The 21792-nt window shown below is 41.0% G+C and overlaps 2 protein-coding genes across 4 annotated transcripts in view; one reads left to right on the top strand and one right to left on the bottom strand.

Moving 5' to 3' along the window:
* The window catches only part of gfm2 (GTP dependent ribosome recycling factor mitochondrial 2), a 36351-nt gene extending 35755 nt beyond the window's left edge, over window positions 1–596 (top strand). Inside the window, exon 20 of the mRNA XM_062988316.1 lies at window positions 331–596. Within this exon, the coding sequence (XP_062844386.1) occupies window positions 331–459 (129 nt within the window). The 3' untranslated portion in view covers window positions 460–596. The remainder of the gene's footprint in view (window positions 1–330) is intronic.
* hexb (hexosaminidase B (beta polypeptide)) lies at window positions 515–20877 on the bottom strand. Of its 3 annotated transcripts, none has more exons than XM_062988318.1 (14): window positions 20594–20877; window positions 20232–20377; window positions 15839–15904; window positions 14986–15032; window positions 14765–14875; window positions 11482–11583; window positions 10676–10808; window positions 9300–9480; window positions 8030–8116; window positions 7865–7937; window positions 4888–5062; window positions 2702–2792; window positions 1258–1362; window positions 515–859 (listed from the first exon to the last, which is right to left on the bottom strand). In XM_062988318.1, the coding sequence occupies exons 1-14, from the start codon at window positions 20830–20832 to the stop codon at window positions 796–798; spliced, it is 1620 nt and encodes a 539-aa protein (XP_062844388.1). In that variant the 5' UTR covers window positions 20833–20877; the 3' UTR covers window positions 515–795. The 3 variants fall into 3 exon arrangements, with proteins under 3 accessions (XP_062844388.1, XP_062844387.1, XP_062844389.1); XM_062988317.1 differs by lacking the exon at window positions 4888–5062 and adding an exon at window positions 3262–3439; XM_062988319.1 differs by lacking the exons at window positions 515–859; window positions 1258–1362; window positions 2702–2792 and adding an exon at window positions 3298–3439.
* Between the last annotated feature and the right edge of the window lie 915 nt (window positions 20878–21792).

The raw sequence follows: 21792 nt of genomic DNA, 5'->3' as shown, positions 1-21792 counted from the left end.
GCTCCGGTTTTCTCCCAGTCCAAAGACATGCAAGTGAGGTGAATTGGAGATATTAAATTGTCCATGACTGACTGTTTGATATAACCTTAAGGAACTGATGAACCTTGTGTAATGAGTAACTACCGTTCCTGTCATGAATGTAAGTGTAAAACAGGACATCAAAATCCTAATAAACAAACAAGTAGGGCCTTAGCAATATCCAACTAGACAGGATACATTTACCTGTCTGTCAAATCTCTATCACTAATGTGCATCAGTTTCAACTTTGCTGCTTCAGTGAACTACAACCTAAATTGCTGACTGACCATGTCTGTGTTTTTTTTTTTCCAGGGCTACTCCACCGCTCTACGCACTTTGACCTCAGGAAATGCCACCTTCTCACTTGAGCTTTCCAGATATGAACCAATGAACCCTCAGGACCAGAACACATTACTCAACAAGATGGCTGGACTGGCCTAGTTTACAGTGACTGGACAAGGCTGGGTCACTTTGGGGGTAAAAACAGACAGTTAGCTTTGTGGACTTAATGTTTTATTTATTCATTAATAAAATCATGAAATATTTCTTCATATTAATAAAATTACCATTTTCCCAGATTTGCTGTGAGGTACAGGGTAGTGTTCATATAAAAAAAAAAAACTTATCAAAAGTGTCTCAAACCCAGAGAACATAATAAAGATTCCAGTTCCTACATTTTGTAAAATTGTCAAAGTGCACAAAGTAAAAAAAAAACAAAAACAAAAAAACCAGAAGACTGGCACAAATCTTGCAGCTTCACTTTGGTCGTGTTGGTGCTTACAAGCCATCGTACTCATGACGACAATAACCCACAAACAGAGGCTCGGCAGGTATACCTCTCCTGAAAACATAAAAATGGAACCAGTTAAAAAAAATTGTTTTTAATGCAAGGCAGAAATGAATCTTTAATTATTTATTAAAGAACCAGGCGTTTTATTGGGCACATTGACTATACACTCACTCACTTTCTTAATCATTTATCCAATCAGGGTCATGGGGGGTGCTGGAGCCTATCCCAGCTTTTCAATGGACGCAAGGCACACAGTAACACCCTGGACGGAGAGCGCCAGTCCATCGCAGGGCAGACACACACCCATTCACCTATAGAGCAATTCGGTGTCTCCAATTAACCTGACCATGTTTTTGGACTGTGGGAGGAAACCCACACAGACACGGGAAGAACATGCAAACTCCGCACAGAAAGGACCCGGACCGCCCCGCCTGGGGTCTAGGACTCACCTGAGCATGCGACAGCGATGTTTGGCCAGACGGGTGTAAGCGCTGTTGACATCTTTTACATTCTCATCACTCCACAGTCTTTCACCTACTGCACTTGCTCTGGGCCTGCAAAGACCAAACAAGCTGTGCTTAGTGACTGAAGGTCAAATGTACTCTGTTTCAACTTGGAGAGTAAAGGCTAGCACATGAGATCTGTAAATCCAGCCACGACAGAACTAATACTTCACACTAACATATGGCCATGGCATCATCTGGCCATGAATTCGGAATAGAATGAACAATTATTGCTTTTTATTGTATTAGGATTTTAACATCATGTTTTACACACTCTGGTTACACTCATGACAAAACAGGTAGTTACTGGTTACACAAGACTCATCAGTTCAGGTTTTTAATGTCAAACACATTCACAGACAATTTTGAATCTCCAATTCACCTCACTTGCATGTGTTTGGACCGTGTGGGGAAACCGGAGCTCCTGGAGAAAACCCAAGCAGACACAGAGAGAACATGCACACAGAAAGGACCCAGAACGCTTCACCTGAGAATCGAACCCAGGACCTTCTTGCTGTAAGGCGACAGCGCTACCCACTGATTTACCGTGCCGCCCCAATTTTTGTTATTACTTATACATTTGACATTTAGCAGACGCCTTTATCCAAAGCGACTTACAGTACTGTGACAGTATACATTCTAAGCAATCGAGGGTTAAGGGCCTTGCTAAAAGGCCCAACAGTGGCAACTTGGCAGTGGTGGGGTTTGAACCAGCAACCATATGGTTACTACTCCAGTACTTTAACCATTAGGCTACAACTGCCCAGTGTATTAGTATAGATTTATATATAGTACTAACTTATATAATACATTGTCTTACACCAAACTGACCAATAGAGCTAAACAGTGATCACAGACTTTCATCAGGAAAATAATTAAAATAAGATGTACCAAAACAATAAACAACAGAAAATTCAATCCAAATTATTATAATCCAAAAAGCATGAATAAAATTGTCCTAGTTTATATACTGTATGTTGGAGATAAAACCTTCATAACTGCTTCATAATTTTATCGTTTAACATTTATTGTGTCATTTATTTATTAGGATTGTAATGTCTTGTTTTACACTTTGGTTACATTCATGACAGGACAGGTATTTACTGGTTACACGTGATTCATTAGTTCAATTTCAATGTCAAACACAAGCATCAAGGGCAATTTGTATCTCGAATTCACCCAGTCTTTGGACTGACGCAGGGAGAACAAGCAAACTCCACACAAGGACCCGGTCTGTGCTACCTGGGAATCGAACCCAGGACCTTCTCGCTGTGTGCGACAGTGCTGCCCACTGCATTGTGTGTTTATATTTATAGTAGCTTGACTGAGTTTGTTTGGTTAGCTGGTTTCATTACTCTATTGCAATCTTTCCTAAGAAAACGAAACGTACCAGAGGCGAGGAGTAAGGTTGGTGGCATCCACGTACTCCCCCCACAGACAGGCCTCTCCACCAATCACAAGCTGCTTCTGCTCTGCTGTGCCTGAAATGAGAAATTGGAATCTGTTAGACAAAATGTTAAGTGCTCGTTTATAAAATGAGCCAGCTGCGCAGATTGTTCACAGGAAGCTGGACTAAATAGACATAATGTCCTTTATGTCCCAGTGTAGTCATATCCAATTCCCAATTGTGAATCCACTGCTGATCTGATCAGGGACAGCCGAATCACCACACCCCCTCTGACAAGTGTCTTATTTTAACACAGACGGTATCAGGTACGAAGAAACCCACAAATCCATCGAACAAGCTGGCATATGATTTTGTTAACGTTATTATGGTGGGTGACAGAAAATAATCCATTCATTTTACATAAACAAAATATTTTGCCACGGCATGTAAACCTAACCTACTAGATTGTAGCTCAGAACTGTTCTGTTTTGGCCGTTCTTTGGCTCAACCCATCAACCTCCAGAAACACTATAAAAAATGATTTCCCGTTTCCCTTTACACACCGTTGAAGCTCTGAGGGTCGGCCCTGTAAATGCCTTGCCAGTCTTGGCCGTAGCTGATGCGGTTAAGGTACCAGGGAGTCGAAAGGAGGGCGTGAAACCCAGCCGCGGTTACCCGCGCCATCTCGTTCTCATACTGCGGCTTTTCCTTCCACACGTGGATCAGTGTGTCCGCGTTCAGCTACGCACGACACACACATACATACATGCATACAGTTACTTAAATGATTGCAAAGCATGCATCAGCAAGTTCCAAGCAAAACCACTGGGGTGAGGATTAGGATGCGAGAATTGGAACGCTGTTGAATTTTGGGTGTTTTAGATGCATGAAATGGAATTTTAAAGCCAATTTGTTGACAAACTAGTGTCATTATAACAAGGTAGCATTTCAATCACAGTCGATTTTAGACTGATTCTAAAAAACAAACAAAAAAAATAGGAGGCTAGGCTAAATATTTAACTCTATTGTTTACACTGATCAGCCATAACATTTAAACCACCTCCTTGTTTCTACACTTACTGTCCATTTGATCAGCTCCACTTACCATATAGAAGCACTTTGTAGTTTTACAATTACTGACTGTAGTCCATCCATTTCTCTGCATGCTTTGTTGGCCCCCTTTCATGCTGTTTTTCAATGGTCAGGACTCTCCCAGGACCACCACAGATCAGGTATTATTTGGGTGGTGGATCATTCTCAGCACTGCAGTGACACTGACATGGTGGTGGTGTGTTAGTGTGTGTTGTGCTGGTATGAGTGGATCAAACACAGCAGCGCTGCTGGAGTTTATAATCACCTCACTGTCACTGCAGTGCTGAGAATGACCCACCATCCAAACATATCCAGCCAACAGCGCCCTGTGGGCAGCGTCCTGTGACCACTGATGAAGGTCTAGAGGATGACCAACTCAAACAGCAGCAATAGATGAGCGATCGTCTCTGACTTTATATCTACAGGGTGGACCGACTAGGTAGGAGTGTCTAATAGAGTGGACAGTAAGTGGACACGGTATTTAAAAACTTTAGCAGCGCTGCTGTGTCTGATCCACTCATACCAGCACAACACACACTAACACACCACCACCATGTCAGTGTCACTGCAGTGCTGGGAATGATCCACCACCTAAATAATACCTGCTCTGTGGTGGTCCTGACCATTGAAGAAGCAGGCTAAAACAGTATGTAGAGAAACAGATGGACTACAATCAGTAATTGTAGAACTACAAAGTGCTTCCACATGGTAAGTGGAGCTGATAAAATGGACAGTAAGTGTAAAAACAAGAAGGTGGTTTTAATGGTATGGCTGATCAGTGTATAACAGTCCAAGTTTATCCAAATAGGGTCAGTATGGCTGAAGATTTCATCAAGCTGGTGGGAACTACACTACACTGACATAACACCAGAAGAGACCGACAAACTGATTCATGATTCCAATAAAATGTAGCTTACCCAGTACTGAGTCACACATTTTTAAAAATTGAAAGAAGAATGACTCCTGACAATCTCTAAAGCCAAGTGTGATACAAAATCCGAGGGAAGTGCTGGATAGTGCTAGATTATAGTAAAATCAAGACTAGGGGGTGAAAATACTAAATCTGTGAAAGCAGAAGTTTCATTAAGAGCACCAACCATCGAAACTGAGCGGCTCGACCTTGTAGTACTTCTGCCAGTCCTGTCCATAGCCAATGTAGTCCAGGTACCAGGGGGCGGAGAGAATGGTGGCATAACCTGCCTTAGTCACATTCTGAAGCTCCTGCTCCACCTTGTTGTTGATCCATACTTCCACCACTGTGTCGGCCTTTAACTGCAACAAGCACACACTCGTTCACGCCAGCTTCAAAATACAACAGAGCCTGACAAAATCTAGACTTTGGGTGCTGCATGCAAAGTGTGAAAACACTTGAGCAAACCATTTCTGCATCTTTAGTTTAGTACTGAAGTTCTGAGCCTGATGTAGCTAACTATTATATAAAGTGTGCAATGCACAAGGCCTTTACATCTACACTGATCAGCTATAACAATATAACCACCTCCTTGTTTCTACACTCACTGTCCATTTTATCAGCTCCACTTACCATATAAAAGCACTTTGTAGTTCTACAATTACTGACTGTAGTCCATCTGTTTCTCTGCATGCTTTTTAACCTGCTTTTATCCTGTTCATAAATGGTTAGAACCACCCTCCACCCTGCTGGCTGAATATTTTTGGTTAGTGGACTATTCTCAGTCCAGCAGAGACAGTGAGGTGTTTAAAACTCCATCAGCGCTGCCGTGTCTGATCCACTCGTATCAGCACAACACACACTAACACGCCACCACCATGTCAGTGTCACTGCAGTGCTGAGAGAGATCCACCACCCAAATAATACCTGCTCTGTAGTGGTCCTGGGAGAGTCCTGACCATTGAAGAACAGCATGAAAGGGGGCTAACAAAGCATGCAGAGAAACAGATGGACAACAGTCAGTAATTGTAGAACTACAAAGTGCTTCTATATGGTAAGTGGGGCTGATAAAATGGACAGTGAGTGTAGAAACAAGGAGGTGGTTTTAATGCTATGGCTGATCGGTGTATATTACAGTAAGTAGTTCAATAATAGTTCACATAAGCATTTCTAATAGGCTTAGTTAGTCCATTTAGGAGGGACTGTGGGAAGTAGACCACCACAACCTAAAGTGCTTACATAGCACAAGCGGCTCCATACAATTCTAATATTTCTAGCATATTTCTAATGGAGATTTTAATGTCAAGACAAGGACTTTATGCACATATTCGGCTGCTCATGTTTATATATAGGGGTTGCAACATCGGATCTGGACTGTACACCTAACTTGGCGCAGTTTTTACTGCTGGTTGCTCTCCCTGAAGCCACCCATTCTATTTCTATTTGGGACAGGGACTGGCACTAAGAGTGCATTGACAAGTGCAACTCCCAGTGGCCAGGCTGTTTTGACCACCTCGAGGAGAGCCGTACCAACCACACCCCCCTCCGACACGTGTGTGGCAGTGAAGCGGTCTTCTTTTCACACAGAGAGCAGTATCACGTACAGTTGGTACTGTCTGGTTTAAAAACAATCATAATGGGAGTTTGGGATTAATTATAATAATGGGAGTTTAGTAACTAGGCTTTTAGCAGAATTCCTGGACAAGGATGGGCATACGGCTACAGTGTTGAGATGTCTGAGGGACCTAATTCTAACTGGAACCTGACTGCCAGGTTCTGCAGGTTTAGACCCATGCAAACAAAACATAAAGCTGTTTTTTAAGGTGGAAATCAATGTTTACACAGACACAAAAGAACAAAGAGTGCTTGTGAATGTCAGTGCTATTTTACATACATCAGCCATAACATTAAAACCACCTCCTTGTTTCTACACTCACTGTCCATTTGATCAGCTCCACTTACCATATAGAAGCACTTTGTAGTTCTACAATTACTGACTGTAGTCCATCTGTTTCTCTGCATACTTTGTTAGCCCCCTTTCATGCTGTTCTTCAATGGTCAGGACTCTCCCAGGACCACTACAGAGTAGGGTGGGTCATTCTCAGCACTGCAGTGACACTGACATGGTGGTGGTGCGTTAGTGTGTGTTGTGCTGGATAAGACACAGCAGCGCTGATGGAGTTTTTAAACACCTCACTGTCACTGCTGGACTGAGAATAGTCCACCAACCAAAAATATATCCAGCCAACAGCCCTCTGTGGGCAGCGTCCTGTGACCACTGATGAAGGTCTAGAAGATGACCAACTCGAACAGCAGCAATAGATGAGCGATCGTCTCTGACTTTACATCTACAAGGTGGAACAACTAGGTAGGAGTGTCACAGTGAGTGGACACGGTACTTAAAAACTCCAGCAGCGCTGCTGTGTCTGATCCACTCATACCAGCACAACACACACTAACACACCACCACCATGTCAGTCACTGCAGGGCTGAGACTGATCCAACACTCAAATAATACCTACTCTGTGGTGGTCCTGTGGAGGTCTTGACCATTGAAGTTCTACAATTATTGACTGTAGTCCATCTGTTTCTCTACATACCTTTTTAGCCTGCTTTCACCCTGTTCTTCAAAGTGCACACATATGGTAAGTGGAGCTGATAAAATGGACATTGAGTGTAGAAACAAGGAGGTGGTTTTAATGTTATGGCTGATCAGTGTATATGCTCATTCAAAATTTGCTTATACTTTGATTATAATAAGCCATAGTTTCAGTGTGAGTCAGGTCTGGACTGCAGGCCTGCTGTTGCAAAAGGTGCTAAATACGGGTTGCTGTTGTCATGTTGAACTACATACAGGTGTCTACGTGCAGGTACCTTTTATTACATTAATGGTGCACAGGCTACCCATGCCATCTGCCATAAGCATTAATATACCACAATAGCCTCGACCCATGCTTGCTTGCAAAAACTGGGTCTTTCCAAGCGTTTATACACACATACGCACTAATACACAGCATATACTTACAAAGACTTCATTAAATTAACAAAATTATTGTATTATTTTAAACCCAGTGATTTTGCTTGGAATTTAATCACAATCATAATCAAAGCTCAGAATTTTGTTATGTAACTATCATGACAGCCTGCCAGGTAGGATCTCTTACCTTAACCTCATTGTCAAAGACCTCCTGCCAAACCATGTAGCCTTTATTGGTGGCCTTCACAATGTCAAGGATACTGAAGTTGAATATAAATAAAGCATTATTTACAACATATAGAGGTTTATTATACTTGTCATAATGATTATTTATAAAAATTGAATAGCCTACCGTTGAATATAATAGGATTCAAGCTTGCTATAGTCCTGACCAAAGCCCTGCTGGGCCATAAACTTCTGAATATCAGGGTTTGACTTCCTAAAGACAGAATAGGTAAAAACAATGTAAGAGTATAATAATTCTGATTAAAACTGGAGTTTCAATGATGGCCACCAATTCTGCCTGAGATTAGGTTGCAGATTTTCCCCTAGAGTCCGAGTCCGAGTCTCCACTGAAATAACACAGTCAAGTGCATTTTACATTTGAAAAATAGCCAAAATAAGATAAATGTTATGCTTTATACCCTTAAATTCTGCTTGTCCAGAGCAAATTAAGTATAATTGTGCTCTGCACAAATTAAGTGCTTCCAAATAGAGCACTTTATTTACCAAGGTAGCTTTCTGATAATACCTAGGAACACTTACGGCTCCTCAGTGCTCAGCTATACTAACTTTTTGTTGGTGCTCAACTAACATGATGCAAAAGCAAAATGATGACATCATTAAAAGACCTAGACAAGCTGATCAGGTGACGCAGCTGTAAAACACACGCTAGCGCACCAGAGCTGGGATTTCGAATACATCGTATCGAATCTCAGTTCTGCCTTCCCAGTGGCCACATGAACAACGATTGGCCTGTTCAAATAGGGGTGGGGTATTAAGCCAGATAGGGACTCCTCGTAACTGATGCACTGTGACCTCTGCTGGCTGACTGATGGCGCCTGCACAGAGGCGGGGAAAGAGTGCGGATCAGGGTGTGTCTCTCCGTACACAAGGCTGATTTGCATATATGCACTCACGTAGTATGGGTGACAAATTGCATACGGCTGCTGCCCACGTGTCGGAGGGGGCATGGGTTAGCTTCGTTCTCCTCAAATCAGAGCGGGGGTCGGCATTAATGGAGAGGAAGCGTGACGCAATCGGGCAACTGGACGTGCTAAAAATTCAGGGAAAAAAGGGGAGAAAATGCATAAACAAACAAACAAAAAAGACCTAGACAAACACAGTTATGAAAAGACTGGAACGTGTCGCTTTTCCCAGGCTTAAAGGTAAACATGTTTTGGCTCTGCTATCAGCCGACCAGGAGCCTAAACAGACAGCTGTCTGTAGGGGAAGGGGCAACAGATTAAACAGGGTTCCTCATTGCTGGTGCCATCAAGGTGCCTCCACAGGCTGTGGCTTTTTTCAGATGGCAGAATATGGCACTCCGCATGTGATTCTGAGATCTGTGCGACTACTGCTCTGGGAGGCAAAAAGAAGCTTTAAAAAATACATTCTCTTACCAGCAGGAAAAATCAACCTCGTCTCCTCCGAGGTGGATATAGGCATCAGGGAACACGGTGCTAATCTCTTTGAAGAAGCTGGCCATGAAGTCATAGGTGGTGTTGAGGATAGGGTTCACTGGACCAAAGGTACCTGAAGGAGTGCTACCGCTGTAGCATGGGGTCAACAGACCAGGCTGACCTAAACAAAACAAAACAAGCATGATTTTAAGGAAGCAAACGCATTTGAGGAGAAACCAAATTCTGACCTTTAGTTAAATTTAATACATTTTTATTAACTATTATTTAAAATAATAATAATAATGTGGTTACAATTACTATCCCAACACACAACTGCAAACACTGCAGCAATAATGATAATAAAACAAGTTAATTAACAGTATTTCCCTTAGTTTTCCCCCAGTCTAGTCATATCCCGTTACCCAGTTGCATCTCCTCTACTGCTGCAGACTTCTACCCTGACCGATGAGGGCCAAACCCAACACACACCCCTCTGACATGTGCAGTGGCCAGCCGCTTTTCAACTGCCCGGAGCGTATTCACACAGGGATTAGCATCGTTCAGGAAGCAGAGGCCGCAGATGCAGCAGCAATAAGGAATCCTTTCGTCCGCCCTCGCTCAGACATAGCTAAGCATGTCTGTGTAGGTGACTGGCTGGCCGATAGCTGAGCCGAGATCTTAATTCAAGCTCTCGAGCTCAGACTGAGACGAATTTAATTAAAGCTTGTATTTAAATGTGTTGTTTAACCGGGCAGCTGAATGACCAGTTAGCTTGTTGCTATGTACAGGAAGCAGAATTTGCCAGAATCCAGATAAAAAAATTACAGTAACAAATCTTGGTCATTACAAAAAAACAAGCCAATACTAATACCTTCTTTACCTCTGGTATTTCCTTCAAGATATGCCTGTCACATAACTACAGTTACTGCAATTTTTCTTAAAAGACCATAAAGATGGGAGCGTAGATCAGTGGTCCCCAACCACCGGGCCACGGACCCGTACCAGTCCGGAGGTCATTTATTACCGGGCCGCACAGAAAGAATAAACAATTAGAGATAGATAAAAAAAACACATTTCGGGTGTTATTGTCTCCTATCACCCCTAGGTGGGAGCAGCATCTCGTTGCAGCAAAAAAAGCTCAATTTCCATCATGTTAAATCTTCCCGCCCCCACCAGTCTGTGAAATAATATTGCATATGAAACCGGTCCATGGGGCAAAAAAGGCTGGGGACTGCTGGCGTAAATGACTGGAGTAAAGTTATATGTTCATATGTAATAAGTTTTTTAACCCAACACTGGTTAAACGATGACCTGGAGAAACCTACAAGCTGCAGTGTCGCAGCTACTGTGAAATGAATAATTGATCCCATGCTTACCTTTTCCCCATGACTGGGTGTGTCCTGGTGTATCGAACTCGGCAATGACCCGGATGCCGTGCATGCGCGCAAACTCGATCACCATGTTCACATCAGCTGAAGTGTACACGTGTGTGTAGGGTTGATAGGCTCCCTTTGGAAAGACAATACATAATATATGGACAGTAAATACAACTGTTTGTTTGTCTGAGTACGTAGTATCGAATCCAGCTCTGCTTCACCGGTTCGAAGCCGAGTGGCTGTATGAGCAACGATTGGCCGGTTGCTCAGTTGGGGGGTGGGACAAAGAACCGGATGTGGGTCTCTCTCTGTCAGAATGCGATTACGACCTCTGCCGGCTGATTAGAGGCGCCTGCACAAGAGATGAGGGAGGGTGCCCTTAGGGTGTGTCTCTCCGCATGCAACGCTAGGTGGCACCAAACTATAAAAATATAAAAATGTGTGGGTGGCAAAAATGCATCCGGCTGCTGCCCATGTTTCGAAGGGGATATGGGTTAGCTTCGATCTCCTCGGTCAGGGCAGGGTTCGGCATAGACAGAGAGGAAGCACGATGCAAATTGAACAATCGGATGCGCTAAAGGGGGAGAAAAAAAAAAAACATTTAAAAATGATCGGATAGGACATGGAAGTCAGGAGAAATAAAATGATACCCGGAAATACATGGTGTTACAAAATCACATTTAATGAGATTAAATGGCCTCTTCATGAGTGCTTTGTAACAGTAATAATGTGGCACAAATCCACAAAGCAGAAATAAGAAAAGGAAACTGGAATCTTCAACTGGGGAGATTTTATTTACCACTCACCTTTTGACTGAGGTCAGGAAAAGTCGGACTCATGTAGGGAAAGGATTGATCATCCACGATGTGCCAGTGGAAAACGTTGAACTTGTTCATCGCCATGGCTTCCTACAAAATTACAATAAAAGCAGCTGTTAGACTGTGTCTAGGTGTAATTTCAGATGTCTGTTTACAGCCATTAAAACTCCAATTTATATTTTACTGCTAAGATCTGGGGATGCAGGGTTCAAATCTCAGCGGTACTACAGCCAACTATAGCCAGCTGGGTGTATGTATGGACATGTTTGGCTAATAATCGAGGCATGGCTGAAAAATTACACCCCCCCCCCCCCAGAGGTGCAGCATGTAACATGGAGTCAAATTCCGTACAGACTCCATACTCCAGGATTTTGCATAATTGTTCCATCGTTTATGATTTAAATAATTTTTTGACCAAATCTACTTAAGCGTTGTTTGGTTAGATTAAAACATTACTGTGAACTAATTAAAAATGATTATATTCCATGGGCATGTCATAAATTAATTATTTTTACTTAGTTCACAAATGAACCTGGAACGCTATCACTATAACTAGAGATGCATGAGTACCGATACTGGTATCGGGTATTTGCCCGATACAGCGCTCATTAACTTGTACTCGTACTCGCAAACGAGGGTTAACACTGGTTAAACGATGACCGGATTGAGTTTTCTAGCACGTCAGATATCGGAGATGTGCGACTGGGAATGAGTGGCATGTCGAACAGCCAATGAGAACGCAGGATACGGTGTGAGGGGAAACGCAGGAGAGGAGTGTAAACAGGTGGGACAGGGGGATAATATAGTTTATATCAGAATACACCTGCACACACACGTTTTACAGTATTTCTGACCTGATCGTTCTCTACAAAACATAACAACAAAACACCAACATTGCAAAAATATTTATTAACCTCCAACTCACTACAGAACAATCCATGCTATTCGTGTTGCCAAATCCACTCAGATTCATTTATTTTTCCTCCTTGATTTCATCACATCAGCGCACAAACACTTTGATCACTCACTACTTGTTGACGTGCATTTTTGGACGTGGTATCATTAAACTTCATCACTTCTCACGTGTGTTTTTGTTTAAAAAAAAAACGGTATTCTAAATGGGTATTGGTATCGGTAAGTACAAAAATACATGTACTTGTACTCGGTTGGGAAAAAATGGTATTGATGCATCCCTAACTATAACTATTACACTATAAAAGTCGCAGTCATAGCACCACCCACAATCCCATAATGAAAATACACCCGACCCAATTTTACTTGGTTAAGAACACAACGCATTTTTTAAACTGTGTCATTTAAACAAGGTCTTGTGATGTGCATTTTGTGCTTGGGAAAGAACGTGATTGTCTAGTTTTACAGGTAACGCCACTCTCCCCTAAAGTTTTTTATTGTTAAGATTACACTACAGAAGACGTGTATAAAGGCATGGCGGTGTTGCTGGGGTTTTGTTGGTGTAGAAAGGTGTACTTTTTCCAAGCACAATTTCTTAGACATCATAGTCTAGTCTTTAACCAGTCTTACATCCTGACCACAGAATGCGGTGGGCTGGATCATTTTGGTTGATGGACCGTTTTCTACCCAGCAGTGACATTATGGTGTTACACATCTGAGCTACATCTGGGCAGGTTCGATTTTCTGAAATGCTTAAAAGTGATTAAGTGTTTACATTCTGTTTGTGTCTATGCAAAACATCACTAGCCACAATTACATGCAGGCTGATAATCCGTTAATAATCCGACTAGTAGCTGCATTGGAACAAAATGCGTCCATGTATGCACATAAACTGGAATAGACTAGTCCAGTTGAGGCCATTCTCAATATAATTTCTATGTGATTGAGGAAGTTGGGTAATCCTTTAAATAATAGCCATGTAAACACCTGTATTCAATTATGTAAGTATGTGCTGCACATATTCACATACGCATTTGCGTCATAGTGGAAGTTTAAATTCAACATGGCAGGACCGAAATGGTCTGCAGAGGAGACAAAGTTCATGTGCTTCGGAATGCTGCAGGACATAACATCTTTATCTTGCCCCCATGTCATGGTAACTTTTGCACTAAGTGGTACTCTACACATGCACGTCATTTTGAATTCAGATTTTTCAGATAATTCAGATTACTTGTAGCGTTCAGGTAAACTAAGATTTTTATCAGACTGTTGAGCGCACAAATAAACACCTTTATAATCGGAATGAATTAAATCTTCGATCGGATTTAAAAATATATTCGCAAGCGCAGCGGGATATTCCGCTGAGATTGAGAACTCCTCTGTTCTAAACTCGGCGTTGCCACCGGTCGACTGGGCGCCATCTAGCGGCCATAATTGGCAGTGCCTGCAGCAGACTCTAATTGGCTACCGTGTCTGCTAGGGGGGATGACCGGACTATGTGGGTGGGGTCTTCAATCGCTGTGCAAGGACCCTGATTAGCAGATAGAGGCATCTGTGCAGAATGCATGGGCAAAAAGAAGGGGTTCGCTAGGAGTGGGCACGTGTCGGCGAGCAGCAATATACCCTCCTCGAATGCAATCAGGGATCCCGCAGCAGCCGAAGACAGATTGACTATGCTAAACCGGGAGAAAATGGTAGAAAATTAATGAATAAATAGAAAAAAAGAGCTTTTGTATTTAAAAACAAATCTGTTTTGTGAGTTTTATTATGAGTGTTTGCATGTGAACTGCCTACGCAATTTTAATAATGTGTTTATGCAATATTAACCTTTATCCATCAAATAAAATCATGAATGCTCGCCCACAGAAATCCTAATAAATGACTGAAACCAGTCCATAAATAGCTACAGGGAGGACACACTTCCGTAGAGGTCAATGGTATGGGCCAGCAGCAATGACCTATGGATTAATATGTAGGGAGCTCCACCCACAGCATTTTGGTCCGGCCCAGCAGGCTGGATGGAAGACTTTAACAGGTTAATAAATAAGAACTTATTTATTTTATTGTAAGCATTCATCTGAAATATTTTTTTTTTATTTAATATTGGTATTTCTACATTAAGTTTATTATAAAATACTTGAAGACCTCAACTTTGTACTAGTTACTCATGATCACTAAAACTTGCTTTACTAGTTTAGTGTCATGTTATTAAGGAAGCAAGGACAGAGTTTATTGTTCAAGCACATGACAAGACCTGTAAAACCATAACCATCACATGACAAAGCATCCAAAGCAATACTGCTTTCTTTCTTAATACTTACATACTTCAGTAAATGTAAACCATGTGGATTTCGCTTACCAGATTGACCAAAATGACTTTCAGGGGCAGGTAGTGACGAGATGTGTCCAGCAGGATGCCTCGATGGGCAAACCTTGGGAAGTCCGATATGTCTGTCTTGTTGATTTTTTTCTGGAGTAAAAGATGTCACGCACAAACCACACAATTGTAATATTTAAATCTAAACCTGTTAAAATCACTATAAGGGGAAACTGTATTATTATGAATAATAATGAACTTACGACTCCATATTTATCTTCAAACACTAGCTGAGTAAAGGTCTCAAGTCCTAAAAAATAAATAAATAGGTCAAATATGGGTTACAGTACATTATAAAATCATTATAAATGTTATTTACCATCTCAGTCACTTTTTAGAGAGACAATGTAAAATGCAAATGTAATTGTTTACTCCTTAAGGAGCAGATTTGCAGCACATGGTGCATTATTTTAAATATTATTCTAGTTTATTATTCTATTATTAATATTAGTCTAGTTTCTGCTTCATTCAGATAAGAGTTGAGTTTACCCTCTGCATCAAATAGACACAGTTTCATTATCAGGTATCCTTGGCTTTAAAAGGAGGATCCAACAAAGGCTCAAAAATGTCTATTAAATGGGTGGTGGGTCATCACTTGTACCAAACTTCAGGAAAGAACTAAAAAAAAATGCAGTTAAAGCAATTAAATGATAATTGAAGTCTTTCAACATCTACTGCACATAATATTGTGAAAAGATTCGCGGAATCTAATGAAACTTCAGTCTGTGTAGGGTAAGTCCAGAAACCACTGTTGAATGTGTGTAACCCTCCAGCACATAGATGGCACTGCATGAAAAACCATCATACTACTGTGATAAATATAGTCACATAGGCTTAAAAATGCTTTAGAAATTCATTGTCACTTAACACAGTCCACCACAGCATTAAGAAATTGCCAAATGTATTTGTTTAGCCATTAACTAGACCAATAAAAATCGTAATTTTGTTTCCTTTAAAACACACAGAGGTCAACTCTATGTTTTAATCTCTAAACCAAACAATAAAACAAGATACACTGGTAACTAAATCTCTAGTCTAGAACCAAGATTTGCTTACCTCGCAATGCTCCCCAAACAGTTGGAGCCTTAAGGACAGAAGTGGGTTGGTCCACTGAAAGCTGATCTAAACAACATAAGATCATACACAATTTTTTAATGTTTTAAACTTGTTGGACAAAAACTGCACTTCTTAAATCCTTCACAGCTAATACCACTCAACCTAAAATCATAACCTTGGCAAATTATCCTTTCCAGTCTTATTTTATAAGGCTGATACTTAGCAAATGATTTGATGTAAGGCTAAAACTATATTGCTGTGTTGAGTCATCAGTATGGTGATATTAAATTAGGCCTGTGGTAGTACCGGACTAGTAATCAGGAGGTTGGTGGTTCAAGCCTCACCAGTGCTAGGTTGCTACTGTTGAGTCCTTGAGCAAGGCTCTTATTTTTGAATTTCTTAAACTGTATACAGTCACAATTGTATGTCACTTTAGACAAAAGCGTCTACTGAATGCCATAATATGTAAGTATAGCCACATAGGCTCAATAGTACTTTGGAAATTTGTAGTCAGTAAACACAGTCTGACAGTCTGAGTCAAGAAATGCAATGCAGTAATAATGCCAACACCATGTGATCATCTCCAGATTTAGGAATAGGTTAGATGGCATGATTAAATAATATGTGAGTTACCAGCCATCATCAGCCCAGCCATCAGAAAGCAAGCACCATAATACAGACCTGGAATGGTCTTACTGATATGCCTTAGATATACACTGATCAGCCATAACATTAAAACCACCTCCTTGTTTCTACACTCACTGTCCATTTTATCAGCTCCACTTACCATATAAAAGCACTTTGTAGTTCTACAATTACTGACTGTAGTCCATCAGTTTCTCTACATACTTTTTTTAGCCTGCTTTGACCCTGTTCTTTAATGGTCAGGACTACTACAGAGCAGGTATTATTTAGTTGGTGGATCATTCTCAGCACTGCAGTGACACTGACATGGTGGTGGTGTGTTAGTGTGTGTTGTGCTGGTATGAGTGGATCAGACACAGCAGCGCTGCTGGAGTTTTTAAATACCGTGTCCACTCACTGTCCACTCTATTAGACACGCCTACCTAGTTGTTCCACCTTGTAGATGTAAAGTCAGAGACGGTCGCTCATGTATTGCTGCTCTTTGAGCTGGTCATCTTCTAGACCTTCATCAGTGGTCACAGGACGCTGCCCACGGGGCGCTGTTGGCTGGATATTTTTGGTTGGTGGACTATTCTCAGTCCAGCAGTGACAGTGAGGTGTTTAAAAACTACAGCAGCACTGCTGTGTCTGATTCACTCATACCAGCACAAGACACACTAACACACCACCAGCATGTCAGTGTCACTGCAGTGCTGAGAATGATCCACCACCCAAATAATACCTGCTCTGTGGTGGTCCTAACCATTGAAGAGCAGCATGAAAGGGGGCTAACAAAGCATGCAGAGAAACAGATGGACTACAGTCAGTAATTGTAGAACTACAAAGTGCTTCTATATAGTAAGTTAAGCTGATAAAATAGACAGTGAGTGTAGAAACAAGGAGGTGGTTTTAATGTTATGGCTGATCGGTGTATGTGATATATGTGAGTAGCCCAGCAAGAAATCAAGCACTATAATACAGACTCAGAATGGTCTTGTGCCTTCTGTTTACCCGGAAACAAACATGGTTTTGTTTAAATGCTTTTGACTCTTTAAGCGGTTTGGTTTATACTGGATTATTACCAATTGTGTATAAACATTTACATGTTTATCTGACTATATGATGGAGGGGTATTCAAGATCTTTTTATTGCCTGATAGATAATCTGAACCCAAACTACTTTAAAGGGCCCATGTACTTGGCAGTTAGTAGCACCATAAAACCCCACTTATCAAGTTTAATATGGGTCACAAGATCATGCTAGCTATAATTTTTATATGTGGTTTAGGCTTAGAATAAATATTAACTTTTTGGATTACCTTATCTCATGCAGAACATTAAACTATGCAAAATGCTAAGTATAAGAGAACATAATATAAGGTGTGCTACAGTAAAAAGTCAGGCTATGATACAGTGCTATGATTTCTGTGTTTCATTTCTTCTATTGCATATTTGTTACAAGTATATGTTTCAGACCATCAAAGTACTTTTATTATGCTTTATTGAATGATGATCATTTATTGAAGAAAAAATGCTGTTCAGCCCTACCTGACCTGATGTAAAAAAGTAATAGCCCACTTTGCGACTAAATCAACCACTTAACCAAATTCAATTTAAAATTGGGCTTAATTTCACTAGCCACACCTAGGCATCATTATTGCCAGACCTGTTGAATATAACCATCACTTATAAACAACCTGTCTGACAACGTGAAGCAGACAAGAAGGTTTCAAACTGCAGTACATGGTGCCACATTCTAAAGAGATTCTAATACAGATGTGAAACAGTCACTGAAATCTACTAGACGAAGGGGTACTGAGGCACTGGGACTCCAGCAAACCACAGTAAGGGTCATCTATCCACAAACAGAGAAGACCTGTATTAATGATAAACCTCTCCAGGTGTAGCTGGCCTATCGAAATTTCGAAAGGGGTGCACTAAAGAATCTAGACTAACATCTAAACAACTGCAGGCCTCACTAGCCTCAAGTAAGGTCAAAGGAGTCAGTGTCCAGTGTAGCGGAGTTAAACAATTCTAAAATTCTGTAATTTGTGCTGTTACTGCCAATGGGGGCACAACCAGTTATTAGGTTTGGGAGGGCAATTACTTTATTACGAGTGTTAAAAGTATGAATAAATCTTTAATAATTAAATTATCATTTAATCACACTCCATTGACCCAAATGTATTACTAACTACCAAATATACAGGCCCAATTAAGTAATTTGGCTTCAGACTACATATAACGCACTAGAGTAACCCCACATACCTCTGTATATCCTTATTTTTGAGCAATTAAATTTTATCAGCTCTGTAAACTCATGATTCACTTTTATAATTTTAAATTATAATCGCAGTGTGGGTAATTCCACTCTGCCCAATCATATACTATGGCCTCTGATACTCATTACCCCAACTAGAGAAGCAAGGTTATACAAGACTGTTCAAAGTACTGCATTTACAAATAGTTACAGACAGTACAATGGATCACTTTAATACTCAGAAATGTGGTTAATATGCTTAATTAGTTAATGTTTTTACTCTAGGGTACTGTACAACACTTTCCCCATTTTCTTTTTTTATAAATAGACCTTCTATTAATACAATGCCTTAAATAGTTGTGATTTTGTCTGTGCGAATAATTAAAACGAATAACAATCATTTATATGGCAGAGGATTAGAAAGCCAATCAACAAAGTTTGACTACAAAGTGCACATGGACATTTAATAAAGAAATGCAAACTATTTGATAACATAAATATGAAAAGAAATCTATAATGATTTTTGGTCTGATTTTTACATGACAAAAACCTGGCATTGTAAAAGTGGTGTGTGTGTGTTTTTATATACACCGATCAGCCATAACATTAAAACCACCTCCTTGTTTCTACACTCACTGTCCATTTAATCAGCTCCACTTACCATATAGAAGCACTTTGTAGTTCTACAATTACTGACTGTAGTCCATCTGTTTCTCTGCATGCTTTGTTAGCCCCCATTCATGATGTTCTTCAAATGGTCAGGACTCTTCCAGGACCACTACAGAGCAGGTATTATTTGGGTGGTAGATCACTCTCAGCACTGCAGTGACACTGACATGTTGGTGGTGTGTTAGTGTGTGTCGTGTTGGTATGAGTGGATCAGGCACATCAGTGCTGATGGGGCACTGTCACTGCTGGACTGTGAATAGTCCACCAACCAAAAATATACAGCCAACAGTGCCCCGTGGGCAGCGTCCTATGACCTCTGATGAAGGTCTAGAAGATGACCAACTCAAAGAGCAGCAATAGATGAGCGACTGTCTCTGACTTTACATCTACAAGGTGGACCAACTAGGTACGAGTGTCTAATAGAGTGGACAGTGAGTGGACACTGTATTTAAAAACTCCAGCAGCGCTGCTGTGTCTGATCCTCTCATACCAGCACAACACACACTAACACACCACCACCATGTCAGTGTCACTGCAGTGCTGAGAGTGATCTACCACCCAAATAATACCTATGTATAATACCACTTACCTATATGGTAAGTGGAGCTGATATACATACAGTATATACATATATACATACATATATGCGCCCAATGTTTCTGGGTGTCACAAGTTCATAAAGTAATAAAACTGAAAAAGCTATTTTAGTTCAGTTAAATAAAATGCAGTTAAATAAAATGTATGTGTTAATAAATAGAAGCCAAACTATTTAAAGGCATAAGTAAAGGGTTTCTATTTAGAGGAAGGAAGTGCAATGACATCAAAACAAAGAGGAACTCACATGACTCGTCAGATTTAACAGTCGGATAGGAGTCACATTCAGAATCAGGTGATGTGATGAACACCTGAAGTTCAGCTAAGTCCGAATCAAACACCTTCACATTCTTCTTATGCTTCTTCCCATAGCCAAAGATGTAATCAATGTACCTGAAACGATCAGATCGGTGTTAGAAACACTGCTTTGTTGGGGAATCACGTGACTGCTAGATACACTGAGGTAAAAGTGCTTCAGTCAGTTCTGTCAAATGTTCAGTCTGGCTAAGCAAAATACAACACTCCACTGGTATTGTTAACCAGCAATAGAGTAAATAATACAAACTTAAGTTATAAAAACACTCAGCTCATAATAATAAATAGGTAAACCTGCGGAACGCGTTCTGGAGCAGAACGCAGCTCGGCCCGGCGGAGGAACCTTTAGCGTGGGCTATTTGAAAAATGTAAGCGCTCAGCTGGAACGTGACAGGGGACGCCTGGTATTTCTGTGGCTGCGGCCATACAGAGACCTCTTCCGGCTCTTCATATATCTCACCAAAATCCTCAGAAAGTGAAGACTTACAAACGTTAATACTTAATAACAGCGAGGCAAAGTATAACGCGCGCATTGTTACTTCAGTTAAATCAGGTGACTCCACACAGCACGACGAGCTGCGTTTGTACGGCAGGATGTATGGCAGCCTGCGAGCCAACGTACCGCCCCTAAAGAGCTCAGCCAATCAGAAGATAGAATCATTTGACGTCCCCAAGAAGTGTCTCGTATGCACCTCTTTTAAACGTTTACTCAGTACTAGTGGTGGTAAATTCGGTTCATTTTAAGGACTCGGGTTAATCTGAGTCACTCAGTAATGTGATCCGGTTCACTTGAGTCAATTGAGTCAGTTGTACTGACATCTTGATTGCGATTGGTTTACTAAATGAAAATGCATCCAAATTAGTGATGGGAATTTCGGCTCTTTTTGGAGAGCCGGTTCTTTTGGCTCGGCTCACTAAAAAGAGCCGGCTCTTTCGGCTCCCAAGTGGCTCCTTAGATTTTTTTGTTGCTTAAATTAATTTATTACCAAATTACATGTAAAATGAATTACTAATGTAAAAAAACATTGTATCAAATGTTTATTATTTAAATGGCTGTATTTATATACCCAACATGGAACAGCGCTACAACAATAAATTATAAAAAACAAAAACCCATCTCAATTAGACAAAAAGGTCTGATTGTGTATATTATTTGTAAATTTGCATCTAGAGTGGGGCGGCACGGTGGCTAAGTGGGTAGCACTGTCGCCTCACAGCAAGAAGGTCCTGGGTTCGATCCCCAGGTGAAGAGCCCGGGTCCTTTCTGTGTGGAGTTTGCATGTTCTTCCCGTGTCTGTGTGGGTTTCCTCCAGGTGATCCGGTTCCCTCCCACAGTCCAAAGACATGCAAGTGAGGTGAATTGGAGATACTAAATTGTCCAAGACTGTGTTCAATATAACCTTGTGAAGTGATGAACCTTGTGTAATGAGTAACTACCGGTTCTGTCATGAATGTAACCACAAGTGTAAAACATGACGATTAAACCCTAATGA

The sequence above is a fragment of the Trichomycterus rosablanca genome, chromosome 26 (assembly GCF_030014385.1).
Source record: "Trichomycterus rosablanca isolate fTriRos1 chromosome 26, fTriRos1.hap1, whole genome shotgun sequence".
Taxonomy (NCBI): domain Eukaryota; kingdom Metazoa; phylum Chordata; class Actinopteri; order Siluriformes; family Trichomycteridae; genus Trichomycterus; species Trichomycterus rosablanca.
The sequence above is the reverse complement of the archived record's forward strand: the minus strand, read 5'-3'. Positions and strand labels throughout refer to the sequence as shown.